This window comes from Bos mutus, chromosome 3, assembly GCF_027580195.1.
Source record: "Bos mutus isolate GX-2022 chromosome 3, NWIPB_WYAK_1.1, whole genome shotgun sequence".
NCBI lineage: Eukaryota > Metazoa > Chordata > Mammalia > Artiodactyla > Bovidae > Bos > Bos mutus.
The window spans coordinates 3,048,374-3,067,378 of record NC_091619.1 but is presented as its reverse complement, the minus strand read 5'-3'; the positions used below and the strand labels follow the sequence as shown (position 1 = coordinate 3,067,378).

Sequence of the window (19,005 nt, the reverse complement as noted above, 5' to 3'; positions counted from 1 at the left end):
GCCATGATCTTCGTTTTGTGAATGTTGAGCTTTAAGCCAACTTTTTCGCTCTCCTCTTTCACTTTCATCAAGAGGCTTTTTAATTCCTCTTCTCTTTCTGCCATAAGGATGGTGTCATCTGCATATCTGAGGTTACTGATATTTCTCCCAGCAATCTTGATTCCAGCTTGTGCTTCTTCCAGCCCAGCATTTCTCATGATGTACTCTGCATAGAAGTTAAATAAGCAGGGTGACAATATACAGCCTTGACGTACTCCTTTTCCTATTTGGAACCAGTCTGTTGTTCCATGTCCAGTTCTAACTATTGCTTCCTGACCTGCATGGTCTTCTAGGGCTTCCAAAACAAGACACCACAGAATGAGTGACTTAACAGAAATTTATTTTCTCATTCTTGGAGATTGGAAGTCCAAGACAGAGGTGTTAGCAGGTTTGGTTTCTCCAGAGGCCTGTCTCCTTGGCTTTCAGGGGCTTCCTTCTCTCTGTGTCCTTCCATGGTTTTCTTCTGTGTGTACATGCTTCCCGGGTGTCTCTCCCTCTTCTTGTAAGGACACCAGTTATATCAGCTTAGGGTCATCTCAGTGACCTCTTTTAACCTTATTTTTTAAAGGCCTATCTCTAAACACAGTCATATTCTGAAATATTGGGGATGGGGTTTAGGATTTCCACATGTAATTTAAAGGGAACAGATCCATAACAATACTTCATGAACAGTGGATGGGCAGTGAGTGCTATGGATAATCAATCTATGGATCCTGGAGAACTTCTGGTGTTCTTGAAGAGATGTCCTGCTAGGCCCATGTTGCCCAGAGTAGGGCCAGAACATGTACCAGTAGAGAGAGAAGGGGGAGGGTGTGGAAGGTTGTGCCAACTGCCCCGGCCACTCCTGGGAGGTGGTACAGGAGTCTCATGGAAGGTCCAAGGTCCAAGGTGGTTTCCAGGCACCAGCTACATCCCAGACCATCATGTGGCTGGGCAGTGGGGCTCCTCACAATCCAGGCATTGCTCATGGCACAGCCTACACGAGGGGGCTCTCTGTCTCTTGATCCACTTCATCAGCACAGACATCCTTTTTCTTTTTTCCTGTCAAGGAGATCAGAAAGAAGGTAACTCCTCCAGTGTTTGTACCCAAGGCCCCTGAATCCTAACTGTCCTGGTCCAAGATCATCTTGGGCAAAGGGATATCTCTCCTGGTTTTCTAAGACCCTGGAAAAGGAGATGCTTCAAGGACAGGAAGTTCTTCCTAATGTCTAGTCTTCCTCTGCAACTGCGGCACACTTTTAGTTGTAGAAGGTATAGAAACTTAGAGCTGGGACAGACTCAGTTAAATGACTGGCAGAAGCCACATGACAAGAGCCAGGGCTGGCTTCCAGATGCCCTGAATGTAGCCTTTCCACTTTCCCAGATAGTCAAATTCTCTCTGCTGCTTCTCGGTGGACAAAGCTGCTCTTTTCTGAGCCTCAAAAGCATCAGATTAAGTGAAAGAAATCAGTCACAGAGGACCATACAGTTTATGATTCCATTTACATAAAATGTCCAGAATAGACAGTCTAGAGACAGGAAGGAGATTAGTGGTTGCTTGGGGCTGGAAGGGAAAGGAAGGGTTAGGGAGTGATGGCTAAGGGGCTTGGGAATTTCTTTTTGGAGTAATGAGAATGTTCTCAAATTGAGTGTGGTGATGGATGCACAACTCTGTGACTGTAATAAAAGCCATTGAGTTTTACTCTTTAAATGTATGAATTATATGATATGTGAATTATAGTCCAATAAAACTGTTAAAACAAAAAGCTGCTCTTTTCCTGGCTTCTACCTTCTTACCATGAATCTTGGGGACTCTTCGGGCCAAAGGGCCAGGCCAGACGCTCTCAGGCGGAGACAGGGCCCCTGGATGGAGTGTGACCTCAGCTGTCCCCTCCTCCCTCCTTTGCAAGTGGAAAGAATACGCTGGAGCCAGCTTGGCGGCCCAGCTGCATGCTCAGCTGCTGGGCCAAGACTCTTGCCTTTGAGGACACATCCACTGTAATGGGGTCTTATGCCTCCTTCTCCTTGCTGGCCCACTATCTCCATCCTGGGACCAGCCCAGACAGCCTAGGATGGACATGTCCAGGAGGCCCAGGTCAGCAAGGACAATTCTTTCAGGGGTAACACATCCCAGGACTGGCTGTAGACCTCAGAACCCAGAGCGCCTCCTTCTCTCTTCTCCTGGAAAAGGAAGCCCTGTGAGCTCCCGCCGAGAGGTGCTTCTCTCAGGGAGCATTTTCTAGGATGGTTGACAAGAAGGGGTTGGGTTTCACCTAGACTTACACCCAACACAGCTTTAGTGATACCAGCTATGTTCCAGGAACCCTTGCTAGGTGCCCGGAGGTGACACAGAGTTTGTTTTTTGAGGGCTGAGAACTCCGCGGAGAGTGAGGGCAGTAGGTGCTGCGACTGGGGTGAGCATTGGAGGGTCAAGGCGGGGCACAGACCCAGGCTGGGTGTGCAGGAGAAGTTCCAGAAGGCTTCCTGGAGGTGGCATGCCTTGAGGATGGTGGAGCTGACAGCCAAATGAAGAAAGCAAGTTGGGCGGGAAATCATGGAAAATATTTTCCAGACAGAGAGAGTAGAATGTGCAAATGCTTACAGAGGTACTTGAGAGAGTAGCACATTTGAAAACTGCTAAAGGAATTTCAAATAATTCAGTCTGAAGGAAGACCAGAATATTCGATGGAGAGGGCCAAGAGATGATGTGGGAGAGGTAAGGAGGGCAGAACATACGAAGCCTAAGTAAGAGGAGGTCCAAACTCAGCCCTCCTCCTCCGCAGACCTGCCTCCTCCGCCCACCCTCAGCCCCCACAGGACTCCTACCTGACCAGGGGCCCCAGTGCCAGGCAGACAGACCGGCCAAGATCAGGAGCAGCGAGACAGGTACCACCACCAGCAGCACATCTTTGTAGGAGGCCCTCCCTGGAGCTGGACATGGAGGAGACACGGTCACAGGGGGACCAGAAGCTTCACCACCCCTCAACCACTGCTCCCCAGCCCTCGGCATACCTGCCTGGCGATGGCAGCTCTCCCAGGGGGTGACTGTGGCCAGGTCCCAGCTGACGGGGTTGGAGACAATGCAGGAATAGGCCACGCCTTTGTCTCCTGGTCCCAGGGACACACTCAGCACCTGTCCATCCGTGAAGAGGCCAGCTGGCTCCATATCAAGGTCCACAGTTCCCTCCCGTCGCCAGCTATAGGTTATGTCGCTGGTGTTAGGAGCTCGGCAGGACAGGAACACGTGGCAGGTCTTGGGGGGCTGAGCATCCCCTGATACAGCGATGAACACTTTGACCACGGGCCTGGGCACTGCATCTGGGCAAGAACAGCAGAGCCGACATGGGTTAAAGGGATGCTGTGTGCGTGGATCCCATAGCTCCAGCTCTGGGATCCTTGCAGGGCTAGAAGCTGCCTCTGACTAAGCCTCCCCAAAACCTTGTCTTTCTCCCACTGCCCACAGGACAGAAGCTGAATTCCTAAGTCTGGTATTTAACACCCTTCATCAAATAGTTGATGTCAACCTTTCCAGCTATACTTCCTGCTGACCCCCTCCTCACCCATCTGATTAATTTCCTGTTTTCCAAATGTGTCATGCCTTTCCATATCTTCCATACGGCTCAGCTGTACACACATGCCTGTTGTTTCTCATCCTTCTAGAGAACTCCTACCCATCCTTCAAGGCCCAGTGTGGAGACACTGCTTGCCGCTCTGACCGTGGAGCCTTCCCTGATAGTCCTGGTGTAGCTCCGAGCCCTCCAAGCACTCTGTGTATCACAGTGTTCCCCTGATACACGGTACATCAGTCAGAGAGACAATCAGCGTTTATTAAGGTAGACACAAAGACAAACACATTCCTGGGTTTTTGGAGCTTTTGGAGTCTGATGAGGAAGACGTACTAATGAGTGACTATGAATAACTAAGAAAATTCTTACAAGAATGCAAAGTTCTGTGAAGGAGCAGACAAGTGGGTGGGAGCTCTGCCTTGCGATTTCCATACCCCTCACTCTTAAGGTGCTCAGCTACCCAGGCCACTGGCCAAACTGGTGTCCTGGTGTCCAGACCATGGCTCCCTTTTGCTATATTGGTTGATGAGTAGATCAGGAGTCTCATGGCAATGAATGCCAGCGGGGGACCATTCTGGAGACAACGGGAGGGCTGTCTCTGACAGTATTCCAGAGTCAAGCAGAGTAAAACCTCATTAATGCCAGCTCAATCTGGTGGGATTTGTGATATGAAAAAAGAAAAGATTTGCTGGGTGCACTAATAGTATAAACAAAGATTACAGGGGGGATATTTACACTACTTAAGAGGACAAGCTGCATCCAAACACGATCAGGCACAGTAGAAACACCCATTGACATTTCTGGTAATTGATCTGCTAATTCAAATCATTCTCATCCATTGTCAAAGCAGAGCTCCTAAGGATGGCTGCTTGGCAGCTTTGTGCAATTAGTTCTAATCACGCTATGTATTTGGAAGCAATAAAACAGCAATTTCCTTAAAATCTGTAATTCAGATGCTGAGAACAAGGCATTTTAGAGCTTAGTGGTGTGGGTGCTGCATGTATTATCACATTCCACGTCCTTATTTCACATGTGCGGCAGCGGAGACTCAGAACAGGGGCGAGGCTCCCTGGCTGCCTGGATGGTTGTGAAGGCTGTTCACTGGGCAAGGGCCTTGGGCTCAGGGGTAACAGGTGAGAGGGTGTTGAATTTCAGCTGGCGCTTGGCTTGCCAAACAGTGCAGCCTGGGTCAGGGCAGTGTGCACCCTTTAGTCACACACTAGCAGCCCAAGGGGCTCACCGAGTGGTGACCCAGTTATCTCCCTCTGGGCAGGGGAGGGTCTCTCTCTTTCCCAATTTACCACCGCCTCTCTCTCCCTCAGTGATTCCTTTTGCCCAGCTCTCACTTCTACTCTCCATTCTTCCATTGGGGCCTTTTCTTTTCCCTATTTCTATCCAAATTTCTGAGGTTTTACTAAAATAGCGGTCACTGACACATCTTTACCAAGCCACTAGGTAGATGAATAGGAGCTCAAAGGCCATTTTATCTTGACCAGCAAAAATATGGTGGCAGTGGTAGAGGTGGAGGCAAAGGTAATGACGGTGGAGGCAGTGATGGTGGGGTGATGGAGAGGGGGTAGAGGTGGAGGCAGTGATGGTGGGGTGATGGTGGGGTGATGGAGAGCGGGGTAGAGGTGTAGGCAGTGATGTGGGACGGGTGATGTGGGGTGATGGAGAGGCGGCAGAGGTGGAGGCGGTGATGGTGGGGGTGATGGTGGGGTGATGGAGAGGGGGCAGAGGTGGAGGCAGTGATGGTGGGATGGGTGATGGTGGGGTGATGGAGAGGGGGCAGAGGTGGAGGCAGTGATGGTGGGGTGATGGTGGGGTGATGGAGAGGGGGTAGAGGTGGAGGCAGTGATGTGGGGCGGGTGATGGTCGGGTGGAGAATGTGGTTGTCTTGGCGGTGGTGATTGTGATGATAGTGGCTCTGATGGAAGTGGAGGTAAAGTTGCTGGAAAGAAAGACTCATCCACCCCCCAGTGAATCCAGTCACACCAGTGAGGTGGTGAGTGCAACTTTATGAATGACCCTACAAACCCAGGTAGAGCAGAGGAGCTGGTCAGCTGAACCCTGGAAACTCAGAGTTGTGAGAAATAAAAAGAGTTGTTGTTTTTAGCTGGTAAAATTGGGGATGGTTTATTTTGCAACAATACATAATAACGAGAACCCTCGAATGATATACATTTAAAATCTCTCAATACGGCTAAAAGAGTTCTTTAAAGAAATATGAAATAATTCTATACTTTAATTAAAATTTAATTTTTAATTTAAAATGTTGTGTCATAGTTCCATTGTAATATTTACGTTTCTTTTCTGTGGTGCATAAAATAATGGCACATCTTATAACCTGATATCTTAGAACTGATGACTTACAGGATAAAGAACCCGCTTGCCAATGCAGGAGATGTAAGAGATGTGGGTTCAATCCCTGGGTTGGGAAGATCCCCTGGAGGAGAGCATGGCAACACACTCCTGTATTCTTGCCTGGTGAATCCCATGGACAGAGGAGTATGGTGGGCTACAGTCCTTGGGATCGCAGAGAGTCAGACACGACTGAGGGACTGAGCACACTCGCACAGGCTAGCCTCTATCCTAGACGCTTTCTCAACTGATTTTACCTTTATTGGCATTTTCATGATAATATTACTGTGCTGGTTTTACAAGTGAGAAAGCTCAGTGTCAGGCAGCTAAGTATTGTTCTCAGGCCACTGAGATAAGAAGACAGAGCTAGAGTTCTGACCAGGGCTGTCCAGTGGCAGAGTCTGGTGGCCCCAGCCAGAAACTCACGTGGGAGAGCCCCAGGAGTTTTCTTACCTGTGGGTGTGGGGGAGCAACTGTTCCCTGAATCAGCCGTGAGGTCAGAAGCCAGAGGTTTCTAGGACTCCGCTCTCCCCAGTTCCCAGGACTCAAGATGCCTTCCCGGAATTTGATGGGAAGGTGTGGGGCAGAGAATCTGCGTCCGGCACACTCACCGTACACTTTGAGCTGCAGGGTCTGGGTCCGGGCCCGACCTTGCTTGTCCACCAGCAGCACGGAGAAGTTGCCGCTGTCTCCAGACTCCAGTGGCCGCAGCTCCAGGCTGAGGTTGGTGTGTAGCTGGGCTCGGCCCAGGAAGCGGGAGTGGTATAGCGTCTCTGGGGAGCCCCGGAAGAACGTGGCCAGGAGCTCCTCTGAAGGCCAGAGGGATCTCCAGATGGCCTCTCGGACTTGGAAACCGGGAGGGTGATCCGCCACCAGCAGCGCCGAGCCACCCACCTGGCCCTGCACTTGGGCACTGGCGATGACCATGGGAAGCAGTGCTGAAAGGACAGAGCTCCGTCACTCTGCCTGTGCCAAACCTTCTTTCTCCCTGCACTCAGCTGAGCTGCTATGGAGCAGAGGGCCCTTCTCTCCATGCCTCCTCCACCCAAGCTGAGGGGGCACTGTGCCAGGGCCTGGGAATAAAACAGTGAGGAAGGAATTTGGTCCTTGGGCTCACGGAGCTCTGACTTTTAAGAAAGCAGTCTGCCACAATGGCCAAAAGGTGTGCCCTGGGAGAACATGGGTATGGTGATAGGGTGAACTGGCCTGGCCTTGAGGAGCTCAGAGAAGCGAAGGTTAAGCTGAGACTTGAAAGAGGAATGGGAATCGGCCAGGCCAAGCAGAGGGCAGCCTGTAGTGGGGACTGGGCAGTGTTAGAGGCCGGGCGAGCAGCACAAGGGTCCGGAGGGTGAGAGAGCTCGGTGCACCAAGGGAACTAAAGTAGCTCTCTGCAGGGGAGCAAGACATTGCACTGCAGAGTCTGCCGGAGCCAGGTCCTGCAAGGCCCTGAAAGCAGCTTTGGAGTTGGGGCTTTATCCTTAGAGTGATGGGGAGCCTCGGATAGGTTTTAAGTAAGCGAGTGACATGATTAGATCCATGGTTAGAAAGACAACCCCAGCAGGGGTATGGAGGATGCAGAGGACGTGGGCGATGCTGAGGCTTTGGCTACTAATCCCAAGGAGGGTGATGGGAACTTGTACCATGGAAGGGCGCAATGGGGATGGGCAGAAGTGGGAGGAACGACGTGGGATTAAGGTGTGTAGTCAGTGGGATCTGGTAACAAATTAGATCTGGGAGTGAGGGAGTGAGGAGTCAAGGATGGCTCCCAGGTCCTTGGGACCCACTAGGTACCATTCTCCATGATCCAGAAAAGAAGGAGAAATAGAATGGAGGTGAGATGGCAAGAGGCTGTTTTGTTGGGAACATACTGCGTTCAACGTGTGTGGGTGACACCTCTGTTTGAATTCCCACTCTGACTCCTTTGCTGGCTAATTTCTGCTCATCCCTGAAGCATTCCCGCCTCCCCAACCTCCCCTATTCCTCATTGCTGTTTACAAACTCTCTGTGTTCTCACAGCAGCCTGGGGCCACCTCTACAAATGCTCTTATTCCTCTATGTTACCGCTTGTTTACGAGTCCCATGAGACCCTGAGTTCCTCTTCTGATCTTTGGGCTCCCCGTGACCACTGCTGTTTAGGAAGAGGATGCAGGAGAAGCCAGCAAGTTTACTTACCGCATGATGAAATTGGTGAGGACTTCCCTTGCGCCTGACTCAGTGGAATGCGCAGGGGTGCAGAGCAGAATGAGTGCAGATAGGGAACATACCCAAGTGTTGGGAGGTTGGTTAGGAAGATGTATTCTGGATGACCACTCAGCCAGCCACTGTAACTCCAGTCCCCAGTCCATCTCACTGCCCTGCCAGCCCCAGGCACCTCCGTCCGAACTGGGGATGGCTCCAGAGTTAATGCACATTGGAAATGCCACATCCAGAGAGCACAGCATTGGATGTCAATCAAGACTCCTGTTCTATTCTACTCTAGCTCTGCCATGAATGAACTGAGCAATCTTCTGGGGCACTCTCCTCCCTTCTGTCATCCCATCCAGAAAATAAGGGGGTACATTCAGTCAGTGGTACTTTCACCACTCAGAAAAATTATTTTAGCTTCCCATGTCCAAGGATATGAAAGATTTTCAAACCTAACAGATTTCCTCTTTGGGGCAGGACTTCCTTGACATGTTTAGAAATGTTGACACTTGCAGATTTTTGGAGCCAGGAACTCAGGTGGGAAACCCAAAGTTGTCTCAAAGGCCTTGTGAGTCTCTGATGCAAACAGAAGAGTCTGAGTCTTTGCTGCACCCCACAACTCTCATCCCCTGGCCTAGCACTGCTGGCTTTTGTCACATTGACCACTTGTTGACCAATCAGGGGCGGGGGGGTGTCAGGCATCAGACAGGATGCAAGGGGTGTCACCCAGTGTTGAGGAGACCTGAGGTCTCTTCTGACATCACACTGTTATTGGCCACCCGGAATCTGCATGTACTATATTAACTTGCTTTTGCCTCTTACTCTCCTCAGTGTCCACTTCCACAGACCTTGGGGTAGGGGCTCAGGTTTCCCACAGGCAGCTGGAAAGAAGTCCTTAGACTGCAAGAGCCCCACTCCCCCCCTGCTCCTCCCAGACTGTATTTAGAATTTGCATGCTGCCAGACACATGTTCTCACCACTATATCTAACAAAACCAATGGTCCTACCAGCTTCAGTTTTAACCTCCCTGGACCACAAAACAGTTCATGTCTCATGGACACAGAGGCTCCTTGTGCTCCCACCCTTCTTCCCAAGATCCTGTGTCTCTTTGCTCCTGCCTGGCTTTCAAGGCTGCCTGAGAACTTACTTCCATCTTCCCTACCCCTCCTCAGCTCCTGAGTTCTCCCTTGGAAGGGGGAGGGGCCTTCAGTTCTCTGAGGCTAGGCCTGCCCTACTTACCTTCCCAGAGAAGCAGACTCCACAGAGACCACACAGCCATACTTCAGAGAGGCAGACGAACTCCCTCAATGACCCAAATCCAGAACATCCCAGGTCAAGTGGATGCTCGGAAGGAGCTGTGGTCCTTCTGGAAAGTCCCATGTTCAGAAGGAGGAATCTTGACTCAGAACAAGATGCCCCGAAAGTGAAAATATCCAGAGAAAAGTGGAAGTTGGCTTCAGACTTAGCTGGGCTCTTTCAGGAGCCATTTCTTGTAAGTCAGCCTCTTTCAAATGCCTATGGTTAGCTAAGGCAGGCGGCAAGCACCCCCGCACAAGCCGACATCCTCCTCACTGAGTCTCTCTGGGCAGCCCCGCATCCCACGCTGCCTGGCTGCCCCTCCTTTCCTGTTGAAGCCACGGAAAACCCTTTAAACTGCAATTCCCATTGTCACTTCTCCTCTGCTTAAAATTTTTCCATGGCCTCCAGCTGCCCTCAGGATCAAGGGCAACTAAACTGTTGGCTTAAGATACAAGGCTCTCCTAAGTCCAACTCCAGCCTGCTTCTCCAGCCTGGCGTCCCATGCCCTTCCGCTCTCTAACCACACCAAGCAGTGCCGCCTCTTCTCAGAACTGCCGATTCCACACTTTCACGTTGTGCTCGATCCTCCAGCAGGCAAGCTGTTCCATCCGTCCTCCCGGACTTGCTGTGGTTATGTGGGCAATGCAGCTGACCAGACTCCCATTCAGGGCTTTCTGACCACGGGCAGTGTGGGGAAGCTACCCTTCTGTGTGCTCAGGGCACGCCTGTGCTTCTATGATCACTCGTAACATGTCATCCTGTAACAGTTTTCTCATCTGCATAGACTGTTTATTGCCAAGGTCTCATATTCATTTCTGTGTTCCCCTTGGTGCTGGGCAAGCCACGAATGCTTTGTTGTTTAGTTGCTAAGTGGTGTCCTATTCTTTGTGATCCCATGGATTGTAGGCTTCCAGGTTCCACTGTCCATGGGATTTTCCAGGCAACAGTACTGGAGAGAGTTGCCATTTCGTTCTCCAGGGGATCTTCCTGACCCAGGAACCGAACCTGTGTCTCTGCGTCTTCTGCATCAGCAGGCAGTTTCTTTACCACCGCGCCACTGCATATCAGGGACTATGAACCCAGACCTTAATGGATGCTTAATGAATATTTGTTAAACGAGGGCACGAATTCTAGAGTTGGTTACATATTTTGCTACCTGAAAGACCTACAACTCTTCTTCAAGAGGATCTGATTATCTCCCTGTTAGAGATGGGGGAGTTTGAAGACCAGAACGAGGTTAGCATCTTTCCGGGGTCACAGAGAAGCAGAGCTGTGAGCTGAGCTTCAGCCTTTGGAGCATGGCCCATTCTGCCAGTCACCCCATCCTCACTACCTTTATCTTTTCACTTCTGAAGGTTACTTGGTTTCTTGAGTCAAGGAAGGTTTTGCAAGAAGGAAGATCCCCGAGCTTCCTGAGTGTGGCTTGTGGTACCTTGTCCTGCCTAGCTTCTGACCTGTCAGTCAAATTGGACGCTCCGCACTGGACCAATAAGGAGGCAGACGTGGTGGCGGATGAGCAGGAGGATTCCGGGATAGGCTTCCAGCCCTCCAGGTACTCACCACCAAATGGTAGGAATAGCATGTGCCTAGGCAATGGCACCCGACTCCAGTTCTCTTGCCTGGAAAATCTCATGGATGGAGGAGCCTGGTAGGCTGTAGTCCATGGGGTCGCCAAGAGTCGGACACGACTGAGCGACTTTCCTTTCACTTTTCACTTTCATGCATTGGAGAAGGAAATGGCAACCCACTCCAGTGTTCTTGCCTGGAGAATCCCCGGGACGGGGGAGCCTGATGGGCTTCCGTCTGTGGGGTCGCACAGAGTCGGACACGACTAAAGTGACTTAGCAGCAGCAGCAGGAAGGGAAGACCCACCATGGACAGACATGGGTCTGGGCAAAAGAGCAGCACAGAGAGTCTACCCCACACGATCCCATAGACTGTATCCCACCAGGCTCCTCTGTTCATGGAATTCTTGAGGCCAGAATACTGGGCTGGGTTGTCATTTCTTTCTCCAGGAGATCTTCCTGACCCAGGAATCAAACCTTGGTCTCCGCATTTCGAGCAGTTTCTTTACCATCTGAGCCTCCGTGGAAGCCCCTGGTGGACAGGAGCTGCTTCCTTAAAAGGAGGAATTTGAGCTGCATCTTGAATATGGATATACTTTGGATAGGCGGAGAAAACAGGGTGGGCCAGAAGTTGGGTGGGGGTTGCTCTGAGCATGAGGGGAGAGCAGTGTGTAAGGCTTGACGGTGGGGAGGTTCCAAGTAGGCTCCAGGGACAATGAAGGATCAGAAGGGGGAACCCCCTAAGGCTGCTGTGGGTAAAATGGAAAGGGAGGTTGGGAGTCAGATTGTGGAGGCTTTGAGTATGGGGTTAAGTTTAGGTTTTTATTCTGGAGACCAGCAGTTCTCATCCTTGCTGAAAACTTGGGTTCTCGAGGATTCTGTTCAGTGGGGCTGGGCTGGGTCCCAGGAGTCTGTCGCTTTAACAATCACTGCATTCGGGTGGTTCTGAGCTGGTGGATGGAGGGAGCTCTGAGAAGCACTGCTTGGAAGGAGGGGGCTGTTTGTTGCCCATTTTTGGCTAGCTTGCTAGTGGGAGGACAGCATGCAGGGCTGATTGCTGTTGTTCTTTAGTTGCTAAGTCGTGTCTGACTCTATGTGACTTCATGGTCTGTAGCCTTCCAAGCTCCTCTGTCTGTGGAATTTCCCATGCAAGAGTACTGGAGTGGGCTGCCATTTCCTTTCCTAGGGGATCTTCCCAGCCCTGGGATGGAACCCGCATCTGCCGCAGCAGCCGGAGGATTCTTTGCTGCTAAGCCACCAGGGAAGCCGAAAGGCACACTGAAGCAGAGGATGGTTTTGACCCATTAAGCCTTGGGTTATGGGCCCAGCACACTTTCACAGTACTGCTCTGCTACTTCAGGGCTGACAGGGGGAGAAAAAGAGGCAGGGTGGCCTGGTAGCAGCTGTTGTGATCATCCCGACTGAAGTAGAAAGGAACCCTCTAGGGAGAAAGGGGCAGAGCTGGAGTCATGATGGAACTAACCCTAATCTGCCTATAGGCGGAGAGGCCAAAGGAGGGGATCAGCTACATGACTCCACTGTCAATTTCCTCATCCATGTGTCAGATATTTATTGAGCATCTACTTACGTGCCGGGTGCTGGGGACACAGACATGAAAGGCACAGCCCCTGCCCTCAAGGAATCTGCAGTTTAGATGAGAAGATGGACATGTAACCCAATAATTACAATCAGAGTGGCCAGAGCAAAGCCAGCTGTGTGCAAAGCACGCTATGGCAGCCAGAGGGTGGATGGATAGGAGCCAGCAGGGTGGGCAGGAGGCTGGGAGGCCCCTGTGGAGCTGGGGTGGAGACTGAGGGGAACCTTAGGATATAAACAATGAGGGTGAGGATAGGACTTAACTCAGGCTCTGGGGTTGGGTTTTGTGGGTTCAGATCTTGGTTGTGAAACAAGCAAAGTGACTGCTCTGTGTTTGGCATCTTCCTTCATGAAATAGAGATTAATAACAGTATCTTCATCCTCATGGTGCCCTCAGGGTGAAACCACTTAGAATGGGGTCTGGCGCATAGTCATGTGAAATGAAGAATGTTGCCCACCATCCAGTTCTACAAGAATCAAGTCCCTGGCTACTGCAGTTGTTACCCTGAAAGGAATTCAGGGTGACCATCAGGATGAGGCCCTCTGTGCTCTGGGAAAACAGGCAGAACAGGCCCTCAGATATATTGAAAGAAAATTTTATGAACCCTATTTCTTGCATCTTCCCATACTTAGAAAAGCAATAAAATGATTAACTAAGATGGCTGTGCCTCATGCCTGGCAGCAACCTTCTACCAAGGTGTGTGCTGGGTTGCACGTACCCCTTCTCCCAAACCACATATATGCTGACCTCCCCTAACCTCTTCAGAGCAGCTTCTCAGAGCAACTGGAGAGGCTGTCTCCTGGGCTCTAGTTCTCAGTGAGTCTCCAAATAAAACGGAGGCTCTCAGCTCTCACATTGTGCAATTCAATTTCAGTTGATAGTCTGCACTCAAAAAAATTAACCATTGTTACTACGCGGCCAGAGAGAGGGAAGAAGGAGAGCCGGGCAAGCGCAGATAGTGGAGTGTTGAGGTTCGAGCAGCCCTGCTCTAACTCTCTTCTCCCAGACTGTGAGCTCCTGAGAGTGGGGATCAGGCCCCCTTCATGTCTGCACCCTGTATATCACTAAGGGCAGGCTTTCTACCAAGTGGTGCCCTCCAAACAGGTGTTGAAGAGGATTGAATGATTCTGAAGTGTCAAGGCCAGGTTTGGGATGGCCCTGGGGTGCAGGAGTCTGGCCAGTATGTGAATGCTGGAAATACAGATGCTGAATTCCCTTGGGGGAGACAGTGGGCAGTCACACTCCCTCTTAGCAGAAAGGGTGGTCGGTAATGGTCCATCCCAGCAGGACATGAGTTGCTGTCTCCAGTACACCAGCCCTTTTTCTTGAGGGGACTTTCGGGGGGGGAGCTGAGAAAGTGGGGAGGAGGAGGTTGGGTGAGGACCTGAAAATATCGCACGCACCTCCCCTCAAAGAACTTCTAGCAGCCCTGAGACAACTGGAGAAGAACCGACTGATGAAGGCACAGGAAGGGTTAAGTCGTGGAGGCAGTTTCTCTCCCCACTGCTAATCACTGGTTCAGACCACATTAATTACCCAGCCACAGGGGGAGTGCACAGAGCAAATTAACTGCTGAGTTCAAAGGGGCCACTCCCCACATTTCTTAATTAAGAGAGCAGCTGGCAGCCTGGGCTGCACTCAGCCTCCCTGGGGCCTTTCAGGGAAACTCCAGTGGCTGAGTCTGAGTCCACCTCTGCCCAGGCGTGGGCAGGCAGGGTGGCCCCATCTGTCAGGTGGAGTGGTCTGCATTCGCCTTCACTGTGGGCTGTGGGTGGGGGGCTGGGGGGAGCAGGTGTGCACTGTGGGGGTGGGGGGAGCAGGTGTTAACTGTGGCTCATCTGAGCCCACAACCCTCAGCTCTGAGAGCAGATTTCAGGTCGGGTGGTGGTGCAGATTCAGGGTGGGGTGGAACTGGATGCAGTGTGAAGGGTGGCCCAAGCGACGCCCTGTCCCTCCCTACTCACACTTGTTCTTCTTGGACTGGCCTTAGGGCAGAATGGCCTCTCTCCTTCCCCGCCTCCCTGCACCGGGAGACAAGTGAAACAGGGGGGGAAAGGTAGAATGTTTGAGAAGAGAAGGAGCTGGCAGAGGAAGAGCACCAGGCAGGAAGGGGTGGGGGGACTTTAGAGGCTTTTGGAATACAAGGAAGAAAGCAGGGTGTTTCTGGGGGTGGATGGGTCTCTGGGCACTGCTTCTTTTTTTTTTTTTTAATCACTTATTTATTTTAATTGGAGGATAATTGCTTTAGAATATTGTGGTTGTTTTTGCCGTACATCAACATGAACCTGCCATCGGTATACACGTGTCCCCCCCATCCTGAACCCCTACCTCTTCCCTCCCCACTCTATCCTTCTAGGTTGTCCCAGAGCACCGGATTTGGGTGGGCACCACTTCTAAGCAGGATGGGGCTGAGGGGCAGGTAGAACCCCCATGAGCCCATCTGTGTCTGCCTTCACCTATATGGTTCCCATAGAGTGGACCAGCTGCCTGCACCATCTGCCAGCTGATGCCATGGCAGCCCCGAAGGCTGCCCTGGCGAGGGGGCGTGCTGTGTGCACCCCTCCCTTGGCAGCCAGCTTGCTCACTGGCGCTGCCCTGTCGGGGAGACTAGGTTTGAGGCAGTGTGTGCATATTTGAAATGGACACATCTCACTTCCCCTGAGAGGACACTCTAGTGTCTGCCCGGCCCAAGGATGGCGTCTGCTTCAGTATTTGTGCCCAGGGCACCTCTCCTACATCAGCTTTATCCTGGCCCTGCTGGGAATTGGTGGAGGGAATGGGGCCTGGTGCTCACAGCTGGAAGTGGGAAGACTAAGGAGAGGGGAGAAAGAGGGAGCCTATGAAACAGCACTCAGGAGACTGGGTGGGAGGGGTCTGAGGCTTCAGCAGGCAGGGCCTGCTTTTGAGGCAAAGACACACTTTCCCAGAGGGTGGAAGAAAGATGGCCCAGAACAGAAAGCAAGGCGTGACTGAGCCGTGTTGAAGTAGAGAAGGGGGAGAAGGAAACTCACTTCTTCACTTGCTCGCTTACACAGTATTTGCTGGGTTCCCATGGTGTGCACGCTGACGTACTGAGCAACTGTTGATCGGGGATCTAGCATGAGTAGGCCCTGTGCAGTCAGGAACACAGGCTGATGATGACAGCGATCATGTTCCCCACCATGAAAGAAACAGTCGCTATTGATCGGCACCTCACGTGGGAGAGAATTCCAGAAACAGGTAGAACAGAGGCTCTTCATTCACAGAGTGGTGCGAGCTGAAGGAGCAGCCTTGGTGATGCTCCGGGTCTGCCGGTACAACTTCTTTCGGCTGTGTAGACAGAGATTCAATATGGGGAGGCCTGGGTCTTCCCCATGCTGTGGTCCTTGTCTGTGCTTACTGTCATCACAGTTGAGACAAAGATGAAGGACACAGAGCTGTTTCAGTTCAGTTCAGTTCAGTTCGGTCGCTCAGTCGTGTCCAACTCTTTGCAACCCCATGAATCGCAGCACGCCAGGCCTCCCTGTCCATCACCAAGTTCACTCAAACTCATGTCCATCGAGTCGGTGACGCCATCCAGCCATCTCATCCTGTCACCCCCTCTTCCTTCTGCCCCCAATCCCTCCCAGCATCAGAGTCTTTTCCAATGAGTCAACTCTTTGCATGAGGTGGCCAAAGTACTGGAGTTTCAGCTTCAGCATCCATTCTTCCAAAGAAATCCCAGGGCTGATCTCCTTTAGAATGGACTGGTTGGATCTCCTTGCAGTCCATGGGACTCTCAAGAGTCTTCTCCAACACCACAGTTCAAAAGCATCAATTCTTTGGCTCTCAGCTTTCTTCACAGTCCAACTCTCACATCCATACATGACCACTGGAAAAACCATAGCCTTGACTAGACGGACCTTTGTTGGCAAAGTAATGTCTCTGCTTTTGAATATGCTATCTTGGTTGGTCATAACTTTCCTTCCAAGGAGTAAGCGTCTTTTAATTTCATGGCTGCAATCATAGTGGATGCTTATTTAAATAAAAATGTAGGGGGTCTATTTCCTAGCCAAATTTAAAATAACCTGGAATTGAAAGAAATTCCAGCATGTGCAACCTGCCTGGTTCAGGGAAGGGCCGTGCTCAATTTTTGTTGTTCATATCTAAATGGTATAGTCACATACAAAACAAGGGTGGGGTGTTTAATGAGACCTAACAACGAAGTTGTCCAATGAATGGATCAGACCACAGTGCAGGCTGCTGTGCAAGTCCCCGACTACCCAAGAGAGTCACTAGGGAGCAGCCCTGAGGCTCCTGGTCGTCCTCTTCGTCTCCACATTAAGGGGCAGCTCCAGACGCCTCTCGGTCCTTATCCCAGCTAAGTTCTCTTACCTGTAAATGATATGACCCCATAGAGCCCAGGTCCCTAGATGAGGCACAGCTAACTCACCCCTGCTGGGTAAGTGTTTGCATTTAGCTCTGACTCGGAAAGAAAAAGAACGTTTCATATTTCAGAGCCTTGATCAAGCATGGAGGCTGCTGTGGGCCTTCCTGTGGGCAGCAGCACTGCAGCAGGCTGTGGGATCCCTTCTGCAGGGTCTGGCCCACCCTGGGCAGTGCTCCTTCCACCCCTGCCCACCAGCATCCCTGGGAACAGAAGCAGGTACCTACTCTGAGAACTGGAGATGGGATTTGGGGCTGGATGTGTTGACATTAGGGCTTCAGATGTCACTAGTGGTAAAGAAAGAGAGACGGAGAGGGAGAGAGAGATTACAACTCCTCACGTACCTGAGTTGAAAGACCTGTTTTTCTTTATTACTCCCAATCCACTGTGGAGCTATACTTTTGTACAATATCATAAAAATGAATTACTAAAAAAACATTGAAAGAGAGGTACAGAACACAAGCCCTCGTTTTAATGATTATATTAAAAAAACATAAAATTACTCTATCAGATTGCTATAAAAGTTCCTAAATTCTTGTTTTCAACTGTTCTATTATCTTACCTGGACTGGTAAATTCAATTCACAGACAGACCCCAGTCCGTGGACCAGGAGCGGGTGTGGGGCAGAGGGCAGGGAGGTATGAAAGCTCAGGAAGGAGGTGATCTGTGGGCACGACTGGAGGGCTGGCTCCTTCCAGTCCCCATCACCGCTGTTCCCTTCTTGAGCTGTCTTACCTACGTTTCGACTTTTTAGAAGTGGGTGGCTCGTTTACAGAGGGCCGGGTAAAGGATTAGGGTCGGGGGAGGGTTACTTCCTGATGGACCTGTGAAGGCCCTTGGCTTCTGGATGGTGTGTGCCTCCCAGTGATGCTGGCAGAATCAAGGGGCAAAGGGGAGGGGGCCCTGGTGTATGCTGGCTGTGCACTGGACGGGCGATGAAAGAGACAGAGAACCGGAAAGAGGAAGGGCTGGGATGGGAGGAGGCAAGGGAGAACAGGGAGTAGAGAGGCGAGAAAAAAGGGCGGGCCTGGGTTGCCCTACCCACTGTCTTCTCCCAAAGGACAACTGCAAGCAATTAAGCTCTCCAAGGCAAGCGGACTGATTTACTTCCACCAAGTATGTATTTTGGAGGTAGACAGGGCTTTTAAAACTTTCATGTACATGCAAATCGTCTGCCTAGAGAGCTAATTGAAATGCAATTCTGATTCAGCAGGTCTGGGCGTCTGCATTTCTAATAAACTCGAGGGGAAATGATAGAAGTTTGCAGCTCTGAGGGGCCAGGAGTTCTCTGAACATTAATTTCTTACTAGGAGAGGAAGATGCCAGTTCTGGTAACTTGGACCCCACTCTCTGTGATTCCAGGGCACGGGCCCACAGAGCAAATATATATTAATAACTAACCTTCATTGACCCTGCTTCCTTTGTGGCTCAGATAATAAAGAACTTGCCTGCAATGCAGGAGACCTGGGTTCCATCCCTGGGTCAGGAAGATCCTCTGGAGAAGGAAATGGCAATCCACTCCAGTATTCTTGCCCAGATAACTCCATGGACAGAGGAGCCTGGTGGGCTACAGTTCATTGGGTTGCAGGTCGGACACGACCGAGTAACTAACACGTCCACTTTGTTCATTGACACCAACTCAATGGACATGAACTTGGGCAAACTCCAGGAGATGGTGAGGGGCAGGGAGGCCTGGCATGCTGCAGTTCATGGGGTTGGAAAGAGTTGGACGTGACTTAGCGACTGAACAGCAACAACCTTCACTGAACACTCTGGTTGTGGACTGCATTGAGACTCCTCTCATTTTCCCTCCCCTGGTCCTTCCTCTTCCTCGCCCTCCCAAACTCTCATTACCAGGCCGGTTCATGGAGTCCAATCTCCTTGAATAAACCAGACCAAATAATCAGGCAGCTCAAATGATCGCTACTGATGGACAATATGAAATGAATTGATACACCTTTATTAACAAACAGATCTACAACCATGTATCTTTTTGAACACTAAGGGATA

At 51.0% G+C, this 19,005-nt stretch overlaps 1 protein-coding gene across 1 annotated transcript; it reads right to left on the bottom strand.

The window, feature by feature from the left end:
* Positions 1-358: 358 nt before the first annotated feature.
* SLAMF8 (SLAM family member 8) lies at positions 359-9,971 on the bottom strand. Its single transcript, XM_005892077.2, has 5 exons — positions 9,369-9,971; positions 6,557-6,883; positions 3,031-3,336; positions 2,845-2,949; positions 359-1,080 (listed from the first exon to the last, which is right to left on the bottom strand). Exons 1-5 carry the CDS (start codon positions 9,406-9,408, stop codon positions 1,016-1,018), a joined length of 843 nt encoding a protein of 280 aa, XP_005892139.1. The 5' UTR covers positions 9,409-9,971; the 3' UTR covers positions 359-1,015.
* Positions 9,972-19,005: the final 9,034 nt, after the last annotated feature.